The sequence below is a fragment of the Musca autumnalis genome, unplaced genomic scaffold, assembly GCF_047663935.1.
Source record: "Musca autumnalis isolate F117 unplaced genomic scaffold, ASM4766393v1 scaffold_2, whole genome shotgun sequence".
In the NCBI taxonomy this organism is placed as follows: Eukaryota; Metazoa; Arthropoda; class Insecta; order Diptera; family Muscidae; genus Musca; species Musca autumnalis.
Genome location: NW_027411755.1, coordinates 107,446,544 through 107,469,851, shown reverse-complemented (window position 1 = coordinate 107,469,851; position 23,308 = coordinate 107,446,544). Strand labels below are relative to the sequence as shown.

The 23,308-nt window shown below is 33.1% G+C and overlaps 2 protein-coding genes across 3 annotated transcripts in view; one reads left to right on the top strand and one right to left on the bottom strand.

Moving 5' to 3' along the window:
* The window catches only part of LOC141394417 (uncharacterized), a 59,721-nt gene extending 46,736 nt beyond the window's left edge, over window positions 1-12,985 (bottom strand). Inside the window, exons 1-4 of one of the 2 annotated variants that reach the window (XM_073968703.1) lie at window positions 11,148-12,985; window positions 10,972-11,089; window positions 10,588-10,909; window positions 9,835-10,019 (exon numbers count right to left, since the gene is read on the bottom strand). The gene's annotated coding sequence lies outside the window, so the exon portion shown is untranslated. The remainder of the gene's footprint in view (window positions 1-9,834; window positions 10,020-10,587; window positions 10,910-10,971; window positions 11,090-11,147) is intronic. The other variant, XM_073968704.1, reaches the window with a different exon arrangement.
* A 317-nt stretch (window positions 12,986-13,302) lies between these two features.
* On the top strand, window positions 13,303-19,251 carry Saysd1 (SAYSVFN motif domain containing 1). The gene is made up of 2 exons (XM_073968705.1): window positions 13,303-13,507; window positions 13,562-19,251. The coding sequence occupies exons 1-2, from the start codon at window positions 13,367-13,369 to the stop codon at window positions 13,865-13,867; spliced, it is 447 nt and encodes a 148-aa protein (XP_073824806.1). The 5' UTR covers window positions 13,303-13,366; the 3' UTR covers window positions 13,868-19,251.
* The last annotated feature ends 4,057 nt before the right edge of the window (window positions 19,252-23,308 follow it).

Below are 23,308 nucleotides of genomic sequence, written 5' to 3'. Positions count from 1 at the left end.
AAAAATTAAGTCAACGCTAAATATGTTTAATTCATTTTATTGCAATTAGTTTTGACCATGGATACAATACGTAATTTTTGATTCCTTAGGTATTAACTAAATACATTAATGACACCATTGCACGATGGGGCCGATGATATGTTTTTGAGGCAAAAAATAACAGGGGCAAGCTAGACCTTCAAAATTTCGTGCAGATGTTTATAATCGGCCTAGAAGCTAATCTGCCAAATTTGGTTGATATCGGTTCATATATAGATATAGCTCTCATATATATGTTCGCCCGATTTCGAGTAATTGATGGACCAAATAACGAATTTGTTCATTATTGCAATGAAACTTCTTCATTGATGCAATGAAATCTCTTCATTAATGCAATGAAACTTCTTCATTGATGCAATGAAATATCTTCATTAATGAAATGAAACTTTTTCATTGATGCAATGAAACCTCTTCATTAGTGCAATGAAACTTCTTCATTGATGCAATGAAACCTCTTCATTAGTACAATGAAACCTCTTTATTAATGCAATGAAACTTCTTCATTATTGCAATAAAATACTTTCATTAATATAATGAAATGCTTTCATTAATACAATGAAATACTTTCATTAATGCAATGAAATATTTTCATTAGTGAAATGAAATACTTTCATTAATGTAAAGAAATACTTTCTTTAGTGCACGTTGGCTCAAAATCAATGATACATTTCATTGATGTAATGTAAGATTTTATTTATTTTATGAAGTCATTTCATACTCACGTAATGCATAAAAATTAAGTCAACGCTAAATATGTTTAATTCATTTTATTGCAATTAGTTTTGACCATGGATACAATACGTAATTTTTGATTCCTTAGGTATTAACTAAATACATTAATGACACCATTGCACGATGGGGCCGATGATATGTTTTTGAGGCAAAAAATAACAGGGGCAAGCTAGACCTTCAAAATTTCGTGCAGATGTTTATAATCGGCCTAGAAGCTAATCTGCCAAATTTGGTTGATATCGGTTCATATATAGATATAGCTCTCATATATATGTTCGCCCGATTTCGAGTAATTGATGGACCAAACACGAAAATTCTGTCCAATTATGATGATATTTGGAATATATGGCGGAATTTGGACTGGAAAAAAGTTTGCCAAGTTATTTTGAAATCGGTTCAGATTTGGATATAGCTCCCTTATATATTTTCGCCCGATTTGAGGTATTTCGTGCAACAAACACGCAATTTCTGTCCAATTTCGAAGAAATTTGAAACGTATGTCAGGATTTGGTCTAGAAATATGTTTGCTAAATTATATTGAAATCGGTTAAGATTTGGATATAGCTCTCATATATATTTTCACCCGATTTTAGGTATTTGGTGCAACAAACACGCAAATTCTGTCCAATTTCGATGAAATTTAAAATGTTTGAAGAAATTACGTCTAGAAAAAAAGTATGACAAATTATATCGAAATCTGTTTAGATTAAGATATAGTTCCCATATATATTTTCACCCGATTTTATGTATTTCGTCCAGCAATCACGCTATATATGTCCAATTGTGATGAAATTTAAAGTGTGTGACGGAATTTGGTCTAGAAAACATTATTGAGACATCATATTGAAATCGGTTCAGATTTATATATATCGTTCATAAATTTTCTCTGTCGAAGCTAATTGTTTTCTCAATTTAGTTGGTTGATACCGAACTTCCTTGAGAACATAGTTTAAATATTTTTCTTTTGACATATTGGACGAAACAGAGGCGGCATGAATCAAGGGTTTGGTATTGTTGCCGTGTTCATAGCAGACTTCCGAAGCAAGTTTTCTTCCTTCACTATAATCCACATTAGGGCGCCCTCTCTTCTTTTTATCATTACCTTGTTCTAGCGTAAATACTGTGTCGATAGCTAGCCATAAGCTTTCAAATTGTAATATACGACTTTTTGACCTCCAATTTTTTATCCATTTTTGGTTAAGGTGTGCCCAAATATTATAAATTTGCTTTTTAACTTCCGTCATGAAGTTGTCTTTGACACCTCGATTAAATTTTGCAGAAATCCATTCTATAAGGTGTTTAGGTTTTCGCTGATTTTCCAACCAAAAATTAAAAATATCCAAATTTGGAAGTTGATAATTTTTTTATTCGCAAGTATACGCAAAAATTCTTTTAAAAATCTGTTAGCCGACATTGTCACCTTTCACCAGAAAGTTCTACTCCAAAGAACACATGGACGATACCACAGACTACATCAAAAACCATCACTTACTGACACAACAAATTATTGACCACATCTAATATTACATTTACACTTTTAATAATAATCTTAATTAACATACCATTACCCGTATTTTCCATTTTTAAAAAATAGATAATATCAACAGATCAGGTTTTGGAGCCAAAATACTTAAATTGTTTAATTACCACTGAATGTCAGAAATAAACGGAATCATAATTATGACATCTTTGACAGCTTGGCATGTCGCCGTGGGTCGTTGCCAGATTGTAATTTTTTGGTTTTGGAGGTTTGAAAGTGTTAAGAATATAATTCAGTCATTATTTGATTTCAATCGCTGACTTGAAAAAATGACTTTTTGCCTCAAAAACCTGTCATTGGCCCCATCGTGCATTGGTCGTTGTCATCTGTAAGTAAAATTGAAAGAATAAACAATTTGTTACTAAATAACTGGTTTTCTACACAATAACTTACCTTCATATTTTGCCGCTCAGTCATTCCCTGTGTACTTCCATGATGTTGGGATACATCATACAAAGTTCACATAAAACAACTGTACATATAAAAACTACATGAAAGAGTTTTAGTTTAATATTTGTATTTTCTTTTCACATTAAACACTTCATACCTACTTTCAACGAAGTTTATGATCCTATTGGGCGTTGTCACCATTAAGTAAAATTGAAAATCATAAAAACTGTTAGTAATTTATTTGTCTTTATTTTTCGCTGGACACCAAACTCTTGGCATTTTCTCCGTCATTCCATTCTTTTTTAGATTTTCTATTGCTTGCATCTATTACAAAGAGAAAAACCAAATAAATGTAAATTCACTTATATAAACAAATGAATACATAACACTTAACAGAAATAGTTTGTCCAATATTTACATACTTACTTTTCTAAGTTAAAAACACGAATCGTAAAATTTTATTCATCCGCACATTTCGGCGTTATAATGTCAACTAAAACAATGTTGTTGACAATTTGCTGATCAACTTTTTGGCAGACAGGGTTGTTTTGCCTAGTCTTGTTTTCTGCTTGTTAAACGCACACACGCACATTCACACCGCACAGCTGGAATTTACTTCATAACAACAATGAAATACATAGCAAGGAACGACTAAGAATAATATACCGAGAGAATAAGCCTTGAACCCCAAGTAGAAAAAATGAGACAAACATTTTAATGAGAATGAATATGTATGTATATCACTGTTGGGTAGAAATGCTCGGCCTCATACACAAAAGTATAAAAAATCTCGCAATTTGCCCTCCATTGATGTATATCAAAGCCAATCGCTAGTAAAGCAAGTAAAGAATTTTTGTACAGTTACGCTTTTAGAGACGCTTCTGCTAATATTCGTACATACATATGTATGTTTGATGTATGTGATTCTATACACACATATGTATGTACTTGGCAGATTTATAAATGTGTACTGTTTATGATTGTGGAAAATTTAAAACATTTGTTTAAGAAAGAAAAATAATTAGAAGAAAAATGATGATAATATAGATAAGATTTCAGACCCTTTTTTCATTCCGCAAAATAGTATTGGGAACTTCAGAAATGTTTCAATTATTTAATGAAACTCTTGCATTTATTTAATGAAAATGTTTCATTTATTCAATGAAACTGTTTCATTTATTTAATGAAACTATTTCATTTATTTAATGAAACTATATCATTTATTTAATGAAACTATATCATTAATTTTTGGAGCCAACTAAAAACATCAAATATATCCAATTTTCCACCATTTTCTTAAAAGATGTTTGAATACTATTTTTTTTAAGCACATACTATTTAGCACAGTTTCAATACTCACATATTTTTCAAAATTTAAAGAAATTAGAAGTTTCATTGCATCAATGAAATACGTTTCATTTATTCAATGAAACCAAAAATCATTAAATTTTAGTTAACGTAAGGTTTCATAGCATTAACTAAACATTACATTGTATTAATGTAACATTTCATAGCATCAATGAAAAATAATCAATGAAACCCGTTCATTGATACAACGAAGCATTTTTCTTTCAGTGTAGCATAGTCATGAAATTGAAAAACGATTGCTGTGCTCTGCTATGCTGTAAACATAGCTCTGTTCCAGAACTAAAAAGTTTTTACAATTTTTACCACTTTTACACATTTTGCGTTCCCGTACACAAAATTTATATGAAAATCGTTTACGACTTTTACAACTTTTACGACTTTTACCACTTTTTTAAGTACGGGAACAGGCCACATTTCTACATAGCATAGCATAATTAATGTTAACCCAGCAAACTCACTAACCCCCATTATTATAAACAACCCTTCTTTGGTTATAGATTGGATTTTTCGATCAGATTTTTTAGCGTTCCGGTTAAAATAATATTAAAAGGGATCCTTCAATTTCAAGGAGAACTTTCTTGGCATTAACTTATAATGTGAAAATTATATTTTTAATGTCTTCAAATTCGTTCATTTTGCGTTTTCAAATACATCCAATAGTAAAAGAAAACTTATAATAATGACCCTATGAGTTGTTCTGTGTTGTTTATTGCTTACAAGGTACATAGATGGTACTTTTTTATCGATTGGATAATAAATGTGGTCTATAGAGTGATTTTGTGAAAATTCGCCTTTGGCCCTATAAAATGGGGACCAATTTTAATTTTAATTCGAATTTTCACAAAATCACTTTACAGATCACATTTATTGTCCAATCGATGAAAACAGTTTACAAGTTGCTAAACAAGTAATCCCACAAACATTTTTGAAAATCGGGTCAGATTTTAATTTTGGCTATTTAAAGGGCCCATGGAAACTTTGAGGGCACGTGTTAACATACTCCGATTGAGCTCAAAAATTCCAACATTGATTTTTAAAACCACCCTAATACATATATTAAAAAAGGTACAAGTGGCAATAACATGCATTTAGAAACTCGAAATTCGCTTCCATAAGCCATGGACCACACTAGCGAGAATTTTATTAAATTTCATGAAATTAGGCGTTCTTAGATCAAATTCTCCACTACAGCAATTTCACGATTTTACTCTACTGTGGACCTTGATCTAGAAACACAAAATGTTAAATTCTTTAATGAAATTCATGCTAGTATGGTTCCCGACTAAATAAATTAGTTTCAAGAAACTATTGTTACTATATTTGTATAATATGTTGTGTCAAATTTGTTATATTTTAGCGGTCTTTCGAAATGTTTTTATATTTGTCCTAAGAACATTTTTAGAACGATCAATTATTATTCAATGTCTTCTTTGAAATTTTGTTATCTATAACAAGAATTACCTAAGGTAAGGTCACATTAGGCAAATATTTGCTCATGCGAAGTGTGCGCTTACTGAGAGCAAGTGAGTGTAAATAATGCATTGAAATTTATGCTCACTTGTTCTCAGTACGCGCGCACTGCCGGTCACTGGAGCAAATATGTATTTGCATAATGTGACCTTACCTTTAGTTGCAGAACTTACAGGAATGTTTGGGCTTTTTAAAGTCGAGCAATAATAATAATAATAATCAGCAAATTTTCATGGGGTTTCTTTCCTTATTTCTTAAAATTTTCATTCAGGTAAAGAGATTCGTAACAATTTCACACAAGAGATTTTTTGGTACTTTAAAAAATTATATATTACTGTTTTGTCAATAAACAGACATAAAAGTTCATTTTGTATATTTTCTTAAGACAATCTTGTTAATGGATGTTTTTATTTTAAAGAGTACATCTGTCGTCATAATGACTAAACAGTTTTTATTAGAGTTTTCTGGGATAAACGGTTTATCTAATCCAAAATACTTTGCAAGATTAATTAATTAGAGTATACAAAAAAACTAGTTTTTAAATGATGAATTTTAAAAAATAGTAAACGTACGCTCTTTCTTTCATTTCTTTGTAAATTAACTTAAAACCAAATGTGTAAATTCGCACAATAACATTTGATAAATCTACAGCGGTTCAAATACATAAATACATTGTCGTAGCAACATATTTGTTCTGTTCCTTTACGTGCCTGAGGTTACCATTTCTTATAATTTTTAACCTGCAAAGGAACGCTTACTTTAGAAAGGATACAATTTATATGAGCATATCATTTTTACCATTTTTTGCCACTGTTACCATTTTATAAAGTAAAGGAACATACCAATTGATAGTACGTTTAGATTTACGAAATCCAATCGCTTTCAACTTTACGTAAATGTCAATTGAAAACTCGTCTAAAATCCAGTGGATTTCATTTGACGTATAAGCAATGGAATTGACAAATCGAGTGGATTACGTAAATGTAAACATACCATAACTTTTTCTTTGTCAGCAGATGTTTAACAGTGGCATTTTACTCTCAAAAATTCTCTCTCATTGTTTTTGTAGTCCGTTATTTTCTATTGCTATTTGTTTCAATCTTCGTAAGGTATTAGTTGTCAAAAATGGCAAATAAGTCGAGTTTTTTGCAAAATATTGCTGGTGGACTTGTTTATAAATGAATTGTATGTGTGTTCCCCTACGTTTTTAATTGTAAACGTTGCAAAATGAGTTCAACAAACATATTTGTCCAAAACGTATGGTAATGTAAAAATAGAAGAAACGTCAAAAAAAATACATACTTCTCTGCCATCAAACATTTTTCTGGGTTATGTTTGATACTATGCTGTTGATTTTGTTCCATGGCACAATTACCAGGTAGATGCATCAGCAAACAACTACAACAAAAACCAGTTCAGTACTGTGAACTGTCAAAAATGTTTTCCAAAAATAAAGCGATTCACACAATTTTTTCAACAAAATGTTGTTAGGCAGATATTAATAAACGAACTATTACAAAAATCCACCAAAAATTCACAATTTTTCGTTTAAATTTTTGTTTTTTAATTTTATGTTTTCAATTACAACAACTTTTTTGACAGCTTGCAGTACATCAGCTGGGCTGATGCCGGTACCTGTATGATTGTGCCATGTTTTGTTCATAGCACAGTACAGCAATAGTTTTCGTTTTTGTTTTCTTGACTGCGGCTGTTTACTATGCTGTTAAAATGTCTGCAGCACAGCATAGCAATAGCATTCGCTTTTGATTTTGATGACTATGCTATGCTGTGTGCATGGCCCAATAATAGGTCCTCCATCAAGCGAATTCAAAGAAAAACGAAGATTTTAAATGTCAAAATTCATAAACAGAGGCGAAAAAATTTTTGAGGCGAATTTCTTTTCTGTCAATTCAGGTAGATACTCTTGAGTCAGACACTGAAAATAACACATGAAAATATTTTCGCTTTTAGGAGAGAGCGGAGGTGAAGGAGCTCCCTTTCTCCCTTCTTACCCATAAGCTCAAAACATTTTCATGAACATTTTCATAGTCTGGCACAAGACATACATACCATGGCCCAATAACAGGTCCCCCAGCAAAATCAGATGATTTCGATTTGAGCTGTCAAAATTCATATTTGTCATTTGAATTCGCTGTGAGGTATAGAAATGTTAAACTGTACAGAAACAGGTAGATGTATCTCGAAAAAAGAAAATAAATAAACCCCAATGTTGTAGACGTAAAATGTCAACATTTTTGTGTTATGTATGAGAATTTAATTTACAATAACTTATTTTAGCAGTTCAAGTTCGATCAGATGGTATTTTCTGTTTCGTCAAACAAAAATAACTCTTTTTCAACTTTTTCTCGGAAAATGTTTTGTATGTATCTACCTGAATTGACAGAAAAGAAATTCGCCTCAAACAATTGTTCGCTTCTGTTTATGAATTTTGACATTTAAAATCTTTGTTTTTCTATGAATTCGCTTGGTGGAGGACCTGTAATTGGGCCATGATACATACAAAACATTTTCCGAGAAAAAGTTGTTACCGTAGTTATTTTTGTTTGACGAAACAGAAAATACCAGCTGATCGAACTTGAACTGCTAATATAAGTGATTGTAAATTAAATTCTCATACAAACACAACAAATGTTGACATTTTACGTGTACAACATTAAGTTTATTTGTTTTCTTTTTTCGAGATACATCTACCTGTTTCTATACAGTTCGACATTTCAATACCTCACAGCGAAATCAAATGACAAATATGAATTTTGACAGCTCACATCGAAATCATCAGATTTTGCCGGAGGACCTATAATTGGGCCACACAGCACACAGCCCTTCGCAGATTTCAGAAGCACAGCATAGACCATGTGCTGTGCTACTTGTATGTTCGCAGCATAGCACAGCAACAGTTTTCGATTTTGTTTTTGAAAACAGTGTAGCATGTAACGTTGCATCATTTGTAGTTGATGGAGTTGTGGAGCATTAATGTACCTGCACGCATTGCCTCCGGCCTTGTGGCTCGTCGGTGGGGGGGTTCTTTGGGCACCAATGCACATAATACCACTGTGCTACATGAAATTTAATTAAGTTGTTATTATTGCGTGCGAAAAGGTAAACAGTAGAGACGGGGAAAGATATAAAGGAAAAAAACAAGAAGGAAACGGAAATAAGAAAATTATGTTCTGCTGTATGACAGAATACACTACCTACACACAAACAGAACATAGAAGAGAGTAGCAAAACAGAAGGCAAGAAGAGAAAGCATTTAAGAGAAAGTGATTAAGAGAAAGTAGGAGAATGTAGAAAATCAAAAGACTTAAGCAACAAGATAACTTTAGTTGCCAACGTTGCCCTCCCAACCTTGGTCAGCACCAGGTAAACATGTCCTGAAATAGATATTTTGGTGAGACCCCAAAGATGACACCAGCCTCTACGATCGAAAGAAAACAATCAGATCATGATCGAAATTCACTCAGAATTCATAATGAGTTCATGTATATTTAAATGAAAAAGAGAGAACAGTATAAATTCATGCATGCAAAATTATTGCTTAAACCTAAACAAGCCAAGTTGTGGTAAAGGTATAGGGTAATAAGGTAGATGATAATATTAGCTCTAGGTTTTTATAGTTAAGTATAATAATCATAATATATTCTTACATATTAGCATAAAGATTTTCAGACAGTGTGTGACTGATGACTATCTTCAAGATAATGATCTTAATATATAGTGGATAACAAATTACTGCATAATCAATATTCACATTGAATATTAATTATTACAGGTAGCTGAACAAAAAGATGTAATGCAAGTAATGCGTATGAAATTGAAATAGGATTGTTTCTTTTTGTAACTGACGGTAGTTATATATGGTTAAAATGCAATAATGGAATAGAGTGCATTATAGAATTTTATTGCAAAAGAATAATTTCTAATATGGGGTTTACACTTCTTTTATCCATATTATTGTGGGGTTTTTTCCCCAAAAAAGTGTTTAATAATTAATAGAAAATTCAGAGTACCATTTGCAATGTGATATAAGGGACAACCCGAAGAAAAAAACAGTGACTAGCTAGCAAATAATTTTCAACATCTGCAGCTGGTAATTAGAATAATTGCAATGAGCAGTGTTGTGAATCTCGTTTTTTTTTCTTTTTCTTGTCACAGTTTTTTTTCCTTCCTCTCTATTAAAACAAGAAAGTGGTTACCCTTATCGAATGATATCAATATCCACAAGGAAGAGCATAACAAAAGATAACAATAATCAAAACAAAACAGTCACTTACTTTTTTATTGATCCCACGACGAAAGCGCTTTCGTAGAGATGATGATTGTGGCTGCGCTGCATTAAGCCTCTGCCATGCTGTAACTGATGTTATTAAATTTGTGATGCTCTCTAATGTAAGATTGCAGATAGTGAGAGATTTTGACTGAGGTTGCTCTGGTAAACTGTTATAAATCTTGCATGCATCTGTATTGGCAAATGGTGTCAGAGTTATGAAATTAACATGATATTAACACCCAAAGTATTAACATTATGTACATTTACCGTCAACATTCGCATGTACAAGCGATCATTTTGTAATTATTAATACGTATGATTGTTTGTACCGTGGTCAAAGAATTTGCAAATGCTAACGGTATCAACCATTCAATCGTTTTTGTTCTTTTTTTTCTTTCTCAAAAAAATTCTTCATGCACTTTACTCTTTCATATCAATTCTTTTGCACAATTAATTCAAATTATTTTTTTATAATAATAAGTAGGTGATGAAACTTTTAAATTCAGGCACCAATTGAGCCAAGAAGGCAATATAGGACAAATCTAATTTAAAATTTAACACGAATTTGGGTTATGACACTAGCAGTAAAATTATGCGTTTGTTAATGGCAATTTAGATATGGATGTTATGTCATGCCTTCACTTTTCCAGTTCTTTCTGGATGTTTATTTAAGCACTATACCGTCTTCGATACAATCGTTCCACAAAGCGTTTTCTTCTCAGACCGCTTCGGCTTTAAGTAGTTCCAAAGGACATACCTCACAGGACGACCGCTCCGTTTCTTCGCACTACTTTGGACTTAAGGATTTACTCATTCACGGTTATTAAGAGCTATGTGGCATCTAAAGGCATTCAAACGATCATTCTTCAGGAATTTTCCAATTAATACCGGCTTGTAAAGACTGACGATGTTCTCCTCACTTCAACACTGTTTAATTTGATGACCACAGACAACTGAGATAACGTTGTCGCGTTAACAAAGCAATGAGGCAATCATAACAACGAAAGAGATATCGATGTTTTGTGGTTTATGTTTTGTGTCGTATTCCAACAAAACTTTTATGATTGAACAGCATCTCCCTAATTAAGAATTTTGATTATATGAAGATAAACAACAAAAGTGAGAATTTAAAATTTGTTACCTCTGCAAAAGCTTTATTCTTAAAGAAGTGCCACACAAACCGATGCACTAACAATATAGGGATATTCTCTGGGTTGCAGAAAGCAATGATTTCAAAGTGATCTGCACAGTAAAGGGTTCTAAAGAAATCATTGTAAATAAATTATATGCAAATGAATAAGCCTTGTCCGATCTTACCCACAGAAGATAATGAAGGGGAAAATGGTTCGCAGAAAATAGTTTGAAATTAGTTTCACGAATTTTGTCAGGAATTCGCCACGTATTATCACAAAATTATAACCGTTGCAAATATTGAACGTTTCTGATAACTGGCTTTAAAGGCTTCAGAGGACAAAATGGACGAGTCATTCGAGCTCTTTGCAATTGAAACCTTGAAGATGACCATGAATCAGCCATTTTTCTTCCAGTTAAAAAGGAAAGCCCTTAATCAGAATATAGGAAAAACGTCAACGAGGGGATAGGTAAGTTGTTACCAAAATGAAGAACTTCAAGTGTAGATGGCTCTGAAAATCAGGTTAACAATGAAATTAAAGACATGTAGAGGAAAAAAACGGTCAATTTTCAAGTGCAAGCGCTATTACAACAGCACATCATAGCAATAGCATATTTTTAGTGATTTCAGTGCTGTGCTGGTTAGAGCTGGCAAACCATCGATATTCCCAACATTAGATATTTTCGATATAATGTTTTAAAATATCGATTGCTATCGATATTATCGTTATGTTGTCATCGCCATTAATTTGGAGATGAAAATGGCGGAAATGTCAATGATTTTCTTGAAATTATGCAAAAGTAGTTTACAGAAATGTAAAGGAGAATAAACAAATGCTTTTATTTTATAAAAAATTTAAAAAAATACATTTTATTTTGCCGAAAAATGTGTACGTGTAACTACGGACTTACTTTCTTACACACACGTAACCGAAAAGCAGCGAAATTTCTATATATTTCAATGGATTTCAGGTTAGGGGTTTTTATTCCGATAATATCGATAGCAAAACTATCTATCGATATTGAATTTTTAAATAACAATCGATATTATCGATAGTGCCATCGATTTTTTGCCAGCTTTAGTGCTGGTAGCAATTCAAACACTGTCGATAGTGACATTTTAAATAAAGAATCGATAGTGTCGATTATAGCCCGTTTCCACGGTACGTCGTTCGTTCTCTATTCGTTGTTCGACCCATAACTACGAATAAATTACTTATTTCCCCACACAAAATTCTATGAACGAACGACGATTTTTCTACGTTGTTCAAGTAGAAATGCTCTCTGAACAACGATAAAATATGTCCCATCCCTAACAAATGAGAGAATTTATCGAACAAATTAATTATGACATGTCTAAATTCTAAATTGAAAAATTTTTTGAAAACACAAAAATTTTTAGAAAAAGGGAAAAAGATGAATGAGAATTAATGAACTAAACATTTTATATAGATGCAGAAGGAAGATGGTTGTGTTTCCTTTTTAATTCCACACACATTTCTTGTCCATTAGTTGAAAATCGCGTAAAAAATCAGAAACAAAAAGGAAACAAATAACTGAAAGTCTGTATACACAAACATTGTTTTGACATGCCTCTCTCTCTCTTTAGTTTTGAAAATAGAAACATATAAAAATATATTAAAAATACAAAATTATTCAGAATTTATGCAAAAAATTAATGAAATGTGTGTAGTTAAATATAGAAGATACATTTGAAGGAAAGTCTATTGTTTTTCCTATTCATTTGGTGTATATTTTATGTGTTTTCGGTTCAAATTTTCGTGAAAACAAGGAAACAAAAATGAAGGAAATTTTGTTTATGTTTCTGTTAATTACGAATGGTGTCGTGGAAACGGGTTAATTCGTGTACGTCGTTCGACAGGCGAACAACGTAATTGAATCGCTCGTGTGAACATGACATTAGGCATCTCCAATGTAGAGCTGGAAAAATATCGATGGCACCATCGATAATATCGATTATTTTTAAAAATACAATATCGATAGATAGTTATGTCTATCGATATTATCGGATTAAAAACCCCTAACCTAAACTTCACTGAAATTAATAGAAAATCGAGGATTTTCGATTTTGTGGATGTAAGAAAGTAAGTTACACGTACAAATTTTTCAAAAAAGTAAAATGTATTTTTATTAAATAAAAGCAATTGTTTTTTCTCCTTTTTGATTTCTGTGAACTTTTTGTGCAAAATTTCAACAAAAGCGCAGACATTTCCGCCATTTTCATTTCCAAATTAATGGATAGCACTCGATTTTTTAAACTATTATATCGAAAATATCTAATGTTGGGAATATCGATGGTTTGCCAGCTCTACTCCAATGCCTAATGTTTGCCATCTCTAATCCAACCAACGTCACACCAGATACAACAATGCAATTAAATAGTAATGGAAGCTCCTGAAGATAAATTGCAAAAATACCGTAACAAGAAAAAGCGGGAGGAAAAATGGAAGAGAATCATATTAAAAATTAGAGATTTTCTAACTTTCGACAAAAGAGTCTCTAATTGCAAGGAAGAAATGGAAGAAGTAAATAATGTACAGCGCATTTGTTTATAAATAACATACGTGTTGTTTTTTTAGGTTCTTGAGATAACCAATGTCAATGGTTCTACTGGAGAAACTCGATCCTGGGATATAATTTTGCGTTACTCACTGCGTGTTGCCTATGTATCCCTCTGGATTATTTTATATATTATCGCCATTGAAATGCAGTTTGGAATTGTATATCTAATGCTCTCCGGACTCGTTGTTATGTACTTAAACACACGCACGGGTCCAAAGAGTCCCGGTGAAATCAGTGCATATAGTGTTTTTAATAAGGATTTCAAAAGCATTGACGGTTCTTTGAAAGCGGAACAGTTTGAACGCGAAATGGGAATACGATGATGTTTTTAATCCTAGGCAAGCTGGCGTATGTGTTCTGTTACTACCGCTCCATTCAGTTGGGCTGACTTCTGAAACGTCAGTTGCTTTATAGTCGCGCATGAAACTAGGGGTTCTTAGATCGAGTTCCCCACTACTGAAATTTCTAAAATGACACGATCTAATAACACTTAGTTTCATGCACGACTACAAACTGACGTTTAGGAAGTCAGCCTTGGTATTAAAACATAATTTCACTTACATACATACGTATATACTATCTAATATAAAAAAGCCAATAACTTATATATTAGCAACATACAAATAGTTCCAGTACTGCAAGAATCTACTAATTTTAACTACTTTTTCGATATCATAACGGAAAAAATGTTACCGTAGTAAAAATTAGTAGCTTCTTGCAGGATCTGGAACAGGCATAAAGTTAACGACTGAAAATGGCTGACTTCCAAAACGTCATAAATCTGCTTTGGTTTAATTATTGGTCGTGCATTGGAAAAGTACAAGCCATTGCAAAATCTACCTAATGCATCAGTTAACTACCTGATGCTTATTTTGTATGTATTCTGCGTCTCTCTAATGTGGTCCTCGGACTTCAAAATTATGAAATATGAATAAATCTATATATATAAATGAGCTTGGTGATAAGTGATTGACTGACTGACTGACTCATCATCAACGCCCAGCCAAAACGGCTAAAGCTAGGAGCTTGAAATTTTACCAGTGGGTCACTGTTGATGCAAATGTGCGAGATAAGGCCGGGTTTTAGAAAATTCGTCCTGGAACCACAAAAAATAACAACAACAAAAATCCTTATTTTTCATTACTATTACGTACTTATTCACTTAGTTGGCCCTCTGCAAGACATGTGTAAAATTAACAATGCCATAACTTCTTGATATCGTAAGAGATCACACATAATTTCAAATTTTGTAGTTTACTTCTAGGCGCACTTATTTTATCGTAAACCACTAAATAATAGAAAGACAAGACATTTGTTATCTTCCATTGCAACAGATGTCGCAGTTGGTGATAATGGTGTATAAACATCAATTACGCAAATGAACAAATGAGTTGCTGTTGAAGACAACATTAGGGGAATAAATTCAGAAATCGGCCAGAAATAACAACAACTAAAAACTGTATGGACCTGACTTTTTGGTAATAACTAAATGTTTGCAAATCAATGAAAGTGCAATAGAATTGTGCATATTACCACGATTTATTTGCAATTAAGAATTTTATCGTATATGGAGATGTACAGTAATAACTATTCAATTTTCAATTTCAAAATCTGTAATTTGAATGAAATCAATAATAGGCCCCAGGAATATAGGAATTTGGTATGGAAATCAAGGTTGGGAAGTGGTGCTTCTAAAAGGAAATGGTTTGGAAAATTACCAATCATGTGTACGAAAAGTACTAAATTTAGTACAATTTAGATTTGGGTGAACGTAAAGAGCTGGAAACCTGAAATTTGGAATTAAGGTTACTGTTGTAGTGTAGGATTGAGATATGAGGGTAGTTTTGGAAATTCGTGCTTATGTGTACGAAAAGTACTAAATAGTACTAAATTTGGTACAATAGGGATTTGGGTGAACGGATAGAGCTGGAATCCTGATATTTGGAATTGAGATTACTGTTGGAGTGTAGGATTGAAGAACTTTTGGAAATTCGTACTTATGTGTATGAAAAGTACTAAATGGTACTAAATTTGATACAATGGGGATTTGGGTGAACGGATAATAGCTGGAATCTGGAAATTTGGAATTGAGATTACTGGTGGGGTGTAGGATTGAGGTAGTTTTGAAAATTCGTACTTATGGGTACGAAAAGTACTAAATGGTGCTAAATTTAGTACAATTTGGATTTGAATGAACGGATAGAGCTGGAAACCTGAAATTTGGAATTAATATTACTGTTGAAGTGTAGGATTGAGATATGAAGGTGGTTTTGGAAATTAGTACTTATGTGTACGGAAAGTACTAAATGGAACTAAATTTTGTATAATGGGGATTTGGGTGAACGGATAGCGCTGGAATCTCTAAATTTGGAACTGAGATTACTGGTGGAGTTTAATATTGTGGAAGTTTTGGAAATTCGTACATAGGGTACGAAAAATACTAAATAGCACTAAATTTGGTACAGTTTCGATTTGGGTGAACGGATAGGGCTTGATTCCTCAAATTTGGACTGAGGATCACTGATGAAGAGTAAGAAAGATGCACCAAAGGGTTTTTGGAAACTTGAGTGTACGAAAAGTAATAATTGGTACTAAATTTAGTACAATTTGGATTTGTGTGAACGGATAGAGCTGGATTCCCGAAATTTGGAATTGAGATTACTGGTGGGGTGTAGGACTGGGGAAGTTTTGGAAATTCTTACTTATGTGAATGAAAAGTACTAAATGGTACTAAATTTGGGACAATGGGGATTTGGGTGAACGGATATAGTTGGAATCTCGAAATTTGGAATGGAGATTACTGGTGGGGTGTAGAATTGAGGTAGTTTTGAAAATTCGTACTTATGGGTACGAAAAGTACTAAATGGTACTAAATTTAGTACAATTTGGATTTGGGTGAACGTATGTATGTAGGTGGAAACCTGAAATTTGGAATTAAGATTACTGTGAAGTGTAGGACTGAGATATGAGGGTGGTTTTGGAAATTCGTACTTATGTGTTCGAAAAGTACTAAATTTGGTACAATAGGGATTCGAGTGAACGGACAGAGCTGGAATCCTGAAATTTGAAATTGAGATTACTGTTGGATCATAGGATTGGGGAAATTTTGGAAATTCGTATTTATGTGTACGAAAAGTACTAAATGGTACTAAATTTATTACAATTTGGATTTGGGTGAACGGATAGAACTGGAATCCTGAATTTTAAGTATCAAGGTTGGGAAATGGCGTTGAAATAAGGAAATGGTTTTGGAAGTTCGTATTTATGATTACGAGCAGTACTAAATTTGGATTTGGGTGAACGGATAGAGCTGGAATCCTAAAGTTTTGAATTAAGATTACTGTAGGGGTGTAGGATTGAGATAGTTTTAGAAATTCGTACCTTTGAGTACGAAAAGTACTAAATGGTACTAAATTTGGTACAATTTGGATTTGGATGAACGGATAAAGCTGGAATTCTGAAATTTGGAACTAAGATTACTGTCGGACAGTAGAATTGAGGTAGTTTTGGAAATTCGTACTTATGGGTACAGAAAGCACTAAATTCGGTACAATTTGAATTTTAGTAAACGGATAGTGTTGGAATTAGGAATTAAGATTACTGTAGGAGTGTAGTATTGAGGAAATTTTGAAAAGTCGTACGTGTGCGTACGAGAAGTACTAAATGGTACTAAATATGGTACAATGTGGATTTGGGTGAACGGGTAGAGCTGGAATCCTGAAATTTTTGTTTGGGAAAGAAATGGTACTAAATTTGATACAATTTGGATTCGGGTGAATTAATAGAGCTGGAGTCCTGAAATTTGGAATTACGATTACAGTCGAAGAGTAGGATTCAGTTGTTTTGAAAAAGCAAACTTATGGTTACGAAAAGCACTAAATGGTACTAAATTTAGTACAATTTGTATGTAGGTGAACGGATAGCGGTGGAATCCTGCAATTTGAAAGCATGATTATTGTAGCCCTGTTGCGTTGAGTTTGAGTACGAAAAGTACTAAATGGTACTAAATTTGGTACAATTTGGATTTGGATGAACGGATAAAGCTGGAATTCTGAAATTTGGAACTAAGATTACTGTCGGACAGTAGAATTGAGGTAGTTTTGGAAATTCGTACTTATGGGTACAGAAAGCACTAAATTCGGTACAAATTGAATTTTAGTAAACGGATAGTGTTGGAATTAGGAATTAAGATTACTGTAGGAGTGTAGTATTGAGGAAATTTTGAAAAGTCGTACGTGTGCGTACGAGAAGTACTAAATGGTACTAAATATGGTACAATGTGGATTTGGGTGAACGGGTAGAGCTGGAATCCTGAAATTTTTGTTTGGGAAAGAAATGGTACTAAATTTGATACAATTTGGATTCGGGTGAATTAATAGAGCTGGAATCCTGAAATTTGGAATTACGATTACAGTCGAAGAGTAGGATTCAGGTTGTTTTGAAAAAGCAAACTTATGGTTACGAAAAGCACTAAATGGTACTAAATTTAGTACAATTTGTATGTAGGTGAACGGATAGCGGTGGAATCCTGCAATTTGAAAGCATGATTATTGTAGCCCTGTTGCGTTGAGGAAGTTTTGAAAATTGGTACAAAATTCTAAATTGTTCTAAATTTAGTACAATTTTAATTTGGTTTAACGGATAGAGTTTGAATCCTGAAATTTGGAAGTAAGATTACTACTAAAGTGAAGGATTGAGGTAGTTTTGGAAAATCTTTCTTATGGGTACGAAGAGTTCGACTTGATACTAAGTTTGGTACAATTTGGAATTGGACGAACGGATACAGCTGGAATCTTGAGATTTGGAATTACTGTAATTATTATGGAATTTACTGTAATTATTTTGTATTAATGTCCGTGTATGGCTGAGATATGTCGTCGAAATACGTACCATAAGTATACGAAAATTACTTAATGGTACTCAATTTGTTTTTGGGTGTAGGGACAGTGCTGGAATTTTTATTTTTTGGAGTTAGGGTGTGTATTGGTGTGCAACGTTGATCTCGCTGTTAATGTGTAAGGGTGAGATACGGCTGATCTTTTTTAAAAACGAACTTAAGGGGTACGTACAGTACTAAGATAAAAATAAATATTGATTAAAATTGGTATTAGTGCGACCAAATTTTCAGTGTTTGTCATTTCCATATTATATATTGTTTATTTGTTTTTTTATATCCTTTCCGCATACGAAGTAGCGGGCATTTTGCTAGTATAAAATATAAATAAATGTGCATCCGTGACGTTTTGGATTGCAATATTTCGCATTAGTATCACAGCGGTATGGAATGGGATGCTTAAGACCATTACAGACATTAACAAAGTAGCTGACGTTACGGAAGTCAGTTAATATGTGTGTTCGTTTACTTAAAATTTGTACAAATTGTTACTGGATGTTGTTCGTTTACTCTGCAGTACAATGCAAAATACCTTGGTCGTTTACAAGAAGTTACTGGACTTGTACAAATTTGTACAAATTGTTGAGTAAACGAACACACCTAATATCAATTAAAAACAAAAAAAAAAAATAAATTTCTATCTATACAGTTAGACAACTATATTATTGCAAAACCAAAATCCTTACAAAATTTTAAATAAAACAACGAAAGAGAAAAACAACTTTCTATTGGTATAAATAAAAAATATTATTTATATAGTTAACAGTTTAATTCTTATACATATTAATAAAACAAAATAATTTCCACTAAAAATGTTATTTAAATGAACAAATAGGTAAACATCTTATTGTACTGTCAACTAAATAATTACCTCTTCAGTCTTACCCGGTATTTCTGGAAAATTTGGTTCTAATATTAGAACCAAAACGTCTAAGAATTGTATAAATAAGTTACGAAAGGTCATATTCCAATGGTATTTTTGCCATTCATCTTAAATGTATTTATTAAGTTGCTCCCATTATTTGGCGTCCTATTTCCGACTTCTTTTCAGGTGTACCCATAAATTTTCGATGGGGTTAATATCCGGACTTTGGGCTGGGTTGTCGACGACTTTGTATAAAAACCGAGTCCTACATAGGTTAGGTTTAAAGCGCAGCCAACTAATAGTATAGGTGACTGCTTCACTCAGACCGTTGGTCCATTGTGTTCATCCTGTGTAGGTTGCAGTTGAAGATTTAAAGATGTGAACGTTGATGCGGTATGGTGAGATGAGGATGATAGGGTTGAGATGATGGTGAAGTACAGAAGATGATGAGTTGATGGTGCAAATAGGATAAGGATGTAAAGATAAGAGGTTTGATGCCGAGGTATAGATGATATTGTGCTGGAAAAGTAGAAAAAGTATGATTAGTATTTAATAGTTAAGGACCTTTGCCAAGCCACAATAGATGTTTGGGAAAGTTGAGTAGAACAATTTGATCTATGTTAGGAAGGACAGAGTCTCTATCTCATATCTACCTAGTGTTCGGTATCTCGTTGTTTGCTGCAAGGAGCACCTACAAAGCGGATGTTCGACAGTCTCTATCTCCTCCGCATATTCGCATAGTCTGCAGTAGTCAATGCCACTGTCCACAGTGAACCACTTGTACGGAGAATGTGGCCAAAAATATGTCCAGTGCAAATAGTAAGCTGGTAACAGCTTTATGAAGATCTGAAGATTGTCTTAAGAAACCATGAGCGTAGTATTCTCCCCTCTTTCCCGTATACGGTAAGAATTGTTTTATGCTTTTAATACAAAATATCATGAACAAAAGTACAGATTACAGTGACTGTTGATAACTTGGAAACGAGTTAAGATTTTTGGGCCGATTCCGTACAGCGAGTCGTGTCGCGTTGCCAGTTGCAATTTTTCCATTACGTATAGTAAAAGTCGCACGACGACGTCAAATTTTGTCGCCGTAATGTTCATTTTCCGGCGACAACAAATTAGCTGTCGCCGTTCATTTTTACTAACGAATAAAAATAAATAAAAAAAAAATAAAAATAACTTGTTATCGACGATTATTTTCTATCGCTGTACGTAGTGCATTTTTTAAATTTTGTCGCAGAGACGATAGACGACGCGACATGACTCGCCTCGCCTCGCTGTACGGAATCGGCCCATTTTTAACAATTCAAAAAACAATTTTGTAGGCTGTAAAATTGTCTTTAAGATGGCATAAAAAATTGTATCCTTAATGATTCTTTATATATTTTTGGAAAATAACTTCAAAAATTAGACATTTCTACCCAAATTACCTACAAAGGGACATTAACTACAATCAGGCCAAAATTACGTCAAGAACATAATTTTTCCAATCGGAATCAACGGAAAAACTACTGAAAACGATAGGGAACCAACTTCTCCACCATTCTAATTACTAAAATGGCATAAAAAGCGAAAAATTTAGAAATTATTAAACGATTAGAAACTCCTTTCCTTTACCGACCCACCGCGGAAAATTATGAAAAAAAATTTCTTTTTATCCCGATTCCAACCATGTATTGCTTTTGTTGCGGAAATGTATACTTCCCGAGATATGGGCCTCCAAAGATCCACAAAGGCCCTAACCTATAACTTTGGCAAAACATCGCAGAAAATTATGAAAAAATATATAGCCATCGGACGGGATTTAAGACTTTCTCCTATGGACAGGTGCAAATCTCGGGAATGGGAACAAAATTTTCTTTTAAATTAGATATTTTTCTCTAAATAGCTGGCCTTCAGCCGGGATTTAAGACTTTCTCCTATGGACAGGTGCAAATCTCGGGAATGGGAACAAAATTTTCTTTTAAATTAGATATTTTTCCCTATATAGCCGGGCTTCGGCCGGGATTTAAGACTTTCTCCTATGGTGCAAATCTCGGGAAAGGGAACAAAATTTTTCCGCAACAAAAGCAATACATGGTTGGAATCGGGATAAAAAGCACTATCTGTGGTAATTTTTTCATAATTTTTTGAGGTGGGTCGGTAAGGGAAAGATAAGCCAACGATTATTGTGGGGCATCATTTTTAATGCTCAATTTAAAAATGACCATTTTTGATTTGTGGTACAATTTTAGTATAACGGTACTGTAACTCGTTTCCAAGTTATGCACATTTTACATTTTTTATTTCACGTTGCATCATTTTCAGTGACAGTCACTGTATATTAACATGCAGAAATCGGCATGGCAAAACAAAACAATCTCCAAAACAACATAAAAGGCAACCTTTTTGTCTAAAAATGGGTAAAATTTTTAATATTGATCTTATAGCGTTCTTCCTAGAAGACTCGTACCATCCTCGTAAGTCATATTTGGAGGAAGAACTCCTGACCTTTCTACTGATGCCAATTACTATTATATCGCCCGTTATAACGTCACTAGATCAGTAGTACTCACTCTGATACGGGTCCGATCCCTACGCTCATATGTTTTTCGAGACCCAGACTTCTGACCTTTGCTAATGAACGATATAACTGCACTCTGGGCTCTGAATTTTATTAAATCCTAAACTTAAGTGTCAAGAAATAACTATTATTTCTTAAGTTTCTGAATCTTACACCCATGGTACAATAATTCATAGGTAGGCCAGGTATGAGAATCGCCAAAAAAATACAACCCTGTCGCTATGGCTTAAAACGTCAAAATTGTTTTGATGAATGATAACGGATGAGTAAACAAAGAAGAAGAAGAACGAAATGTTGAAATGAAAACAAAACAGAGTTGAATTTTTTGATCAATAATAAATATCAACTCTGCATGTCAACACGGTTTTGACAGATTAAGCCATAACAAAAAAAAATTGTAATCAGCTGTTAGCTGTGGCCTACCTAAGAATTATTGTACCATGGGTGTAAGCATGGTACAATAATTCTTAGGTAGGCCACAGCTAACAGCTGATTACAATTTTTTTTTTTGTTATGGCTTAATCTGTCAAAACCGTGTTGACATGCAGAGTTGATATTTATTATTGATCAAAAAATTCAACTCTGTTTTGTTTTCATTTCAACATTTCGTTCTTCTTCTTCTTTGTTTACTCATCCGTTATCATTCATCAAAACAATTTTGACGTTTTAAGCCATAGCGACAGGGTTGTATTTTTTTTGGCGATTCTCATACCTGGCCTACCTATGAATTATTGTACCATGCTTACACCCATGCTCATGCCCCTCACCGATGAAGTACGTATGACTGATATCAGTTTTAAAAATTTACTCACTTTTAAACTTTTCAAAACAAAAACACAAATAAATGGAATCATATTAAAAATGATATTTTACAAAATATTGATGATTTTTGCATGAGATTTGACTCAGTTGCACATGTTTTGACCATTAAATTTTAAGGCGTTTTATGTATTTTTCATAATTCGTGTCAAAACTTTTTATTTTCTTAAGGCCCCCACTCATTTATCAGTCTGTGCCGTCAGTCCGATGAAACCTTTCTGTTGTGTGACTAACAAGTGTGTAGCACGAACCATCAGTCAAGTCTAAAAATCTTGAATTTCTCCTCCAAAAATGAATGAATTCTACGTTTTTTGTGTTCCAATACCAACATTATTTTCTGTTTATCAAAATTATTTATTGACAATTTGAAAATAAACACAATTCACCCAGACTGATGGGGGTTCATTTTGAAATCAAAACTATTTTGATTTTCATCAGTCTTGGAAAACTCACACATTCATTCTCAAAATTTCAAAAAATACACATACTACCATAAATGCTGGCAGTCAGACTGACTAATGAGTGGGGGCCTTTAAGCGGGGCACTCACCTATCAGTCTGCCCGAAGCATTTGTGATAGTATGTACATATAATTTTTCGAAAATTTGAGAATGTATGTGT

Bases quoted from the DNA above. Each gene is read 5' to 3' on its own strand.
- Saysd1 (XM_073968705.1), top strand. From the start codon at position 13,367: ATGGAAGCTCCTGAAGATAAATTGCAAAAATACCGTAACAAGAAAAAG. The intron at 13,508-13,561 runs GTAAATAATGTA...TTGTTTTTTTAG, and splicing joins GCAAGGAAGAAATGGAAGAA to GTTCTTGAGATAACCAATGT.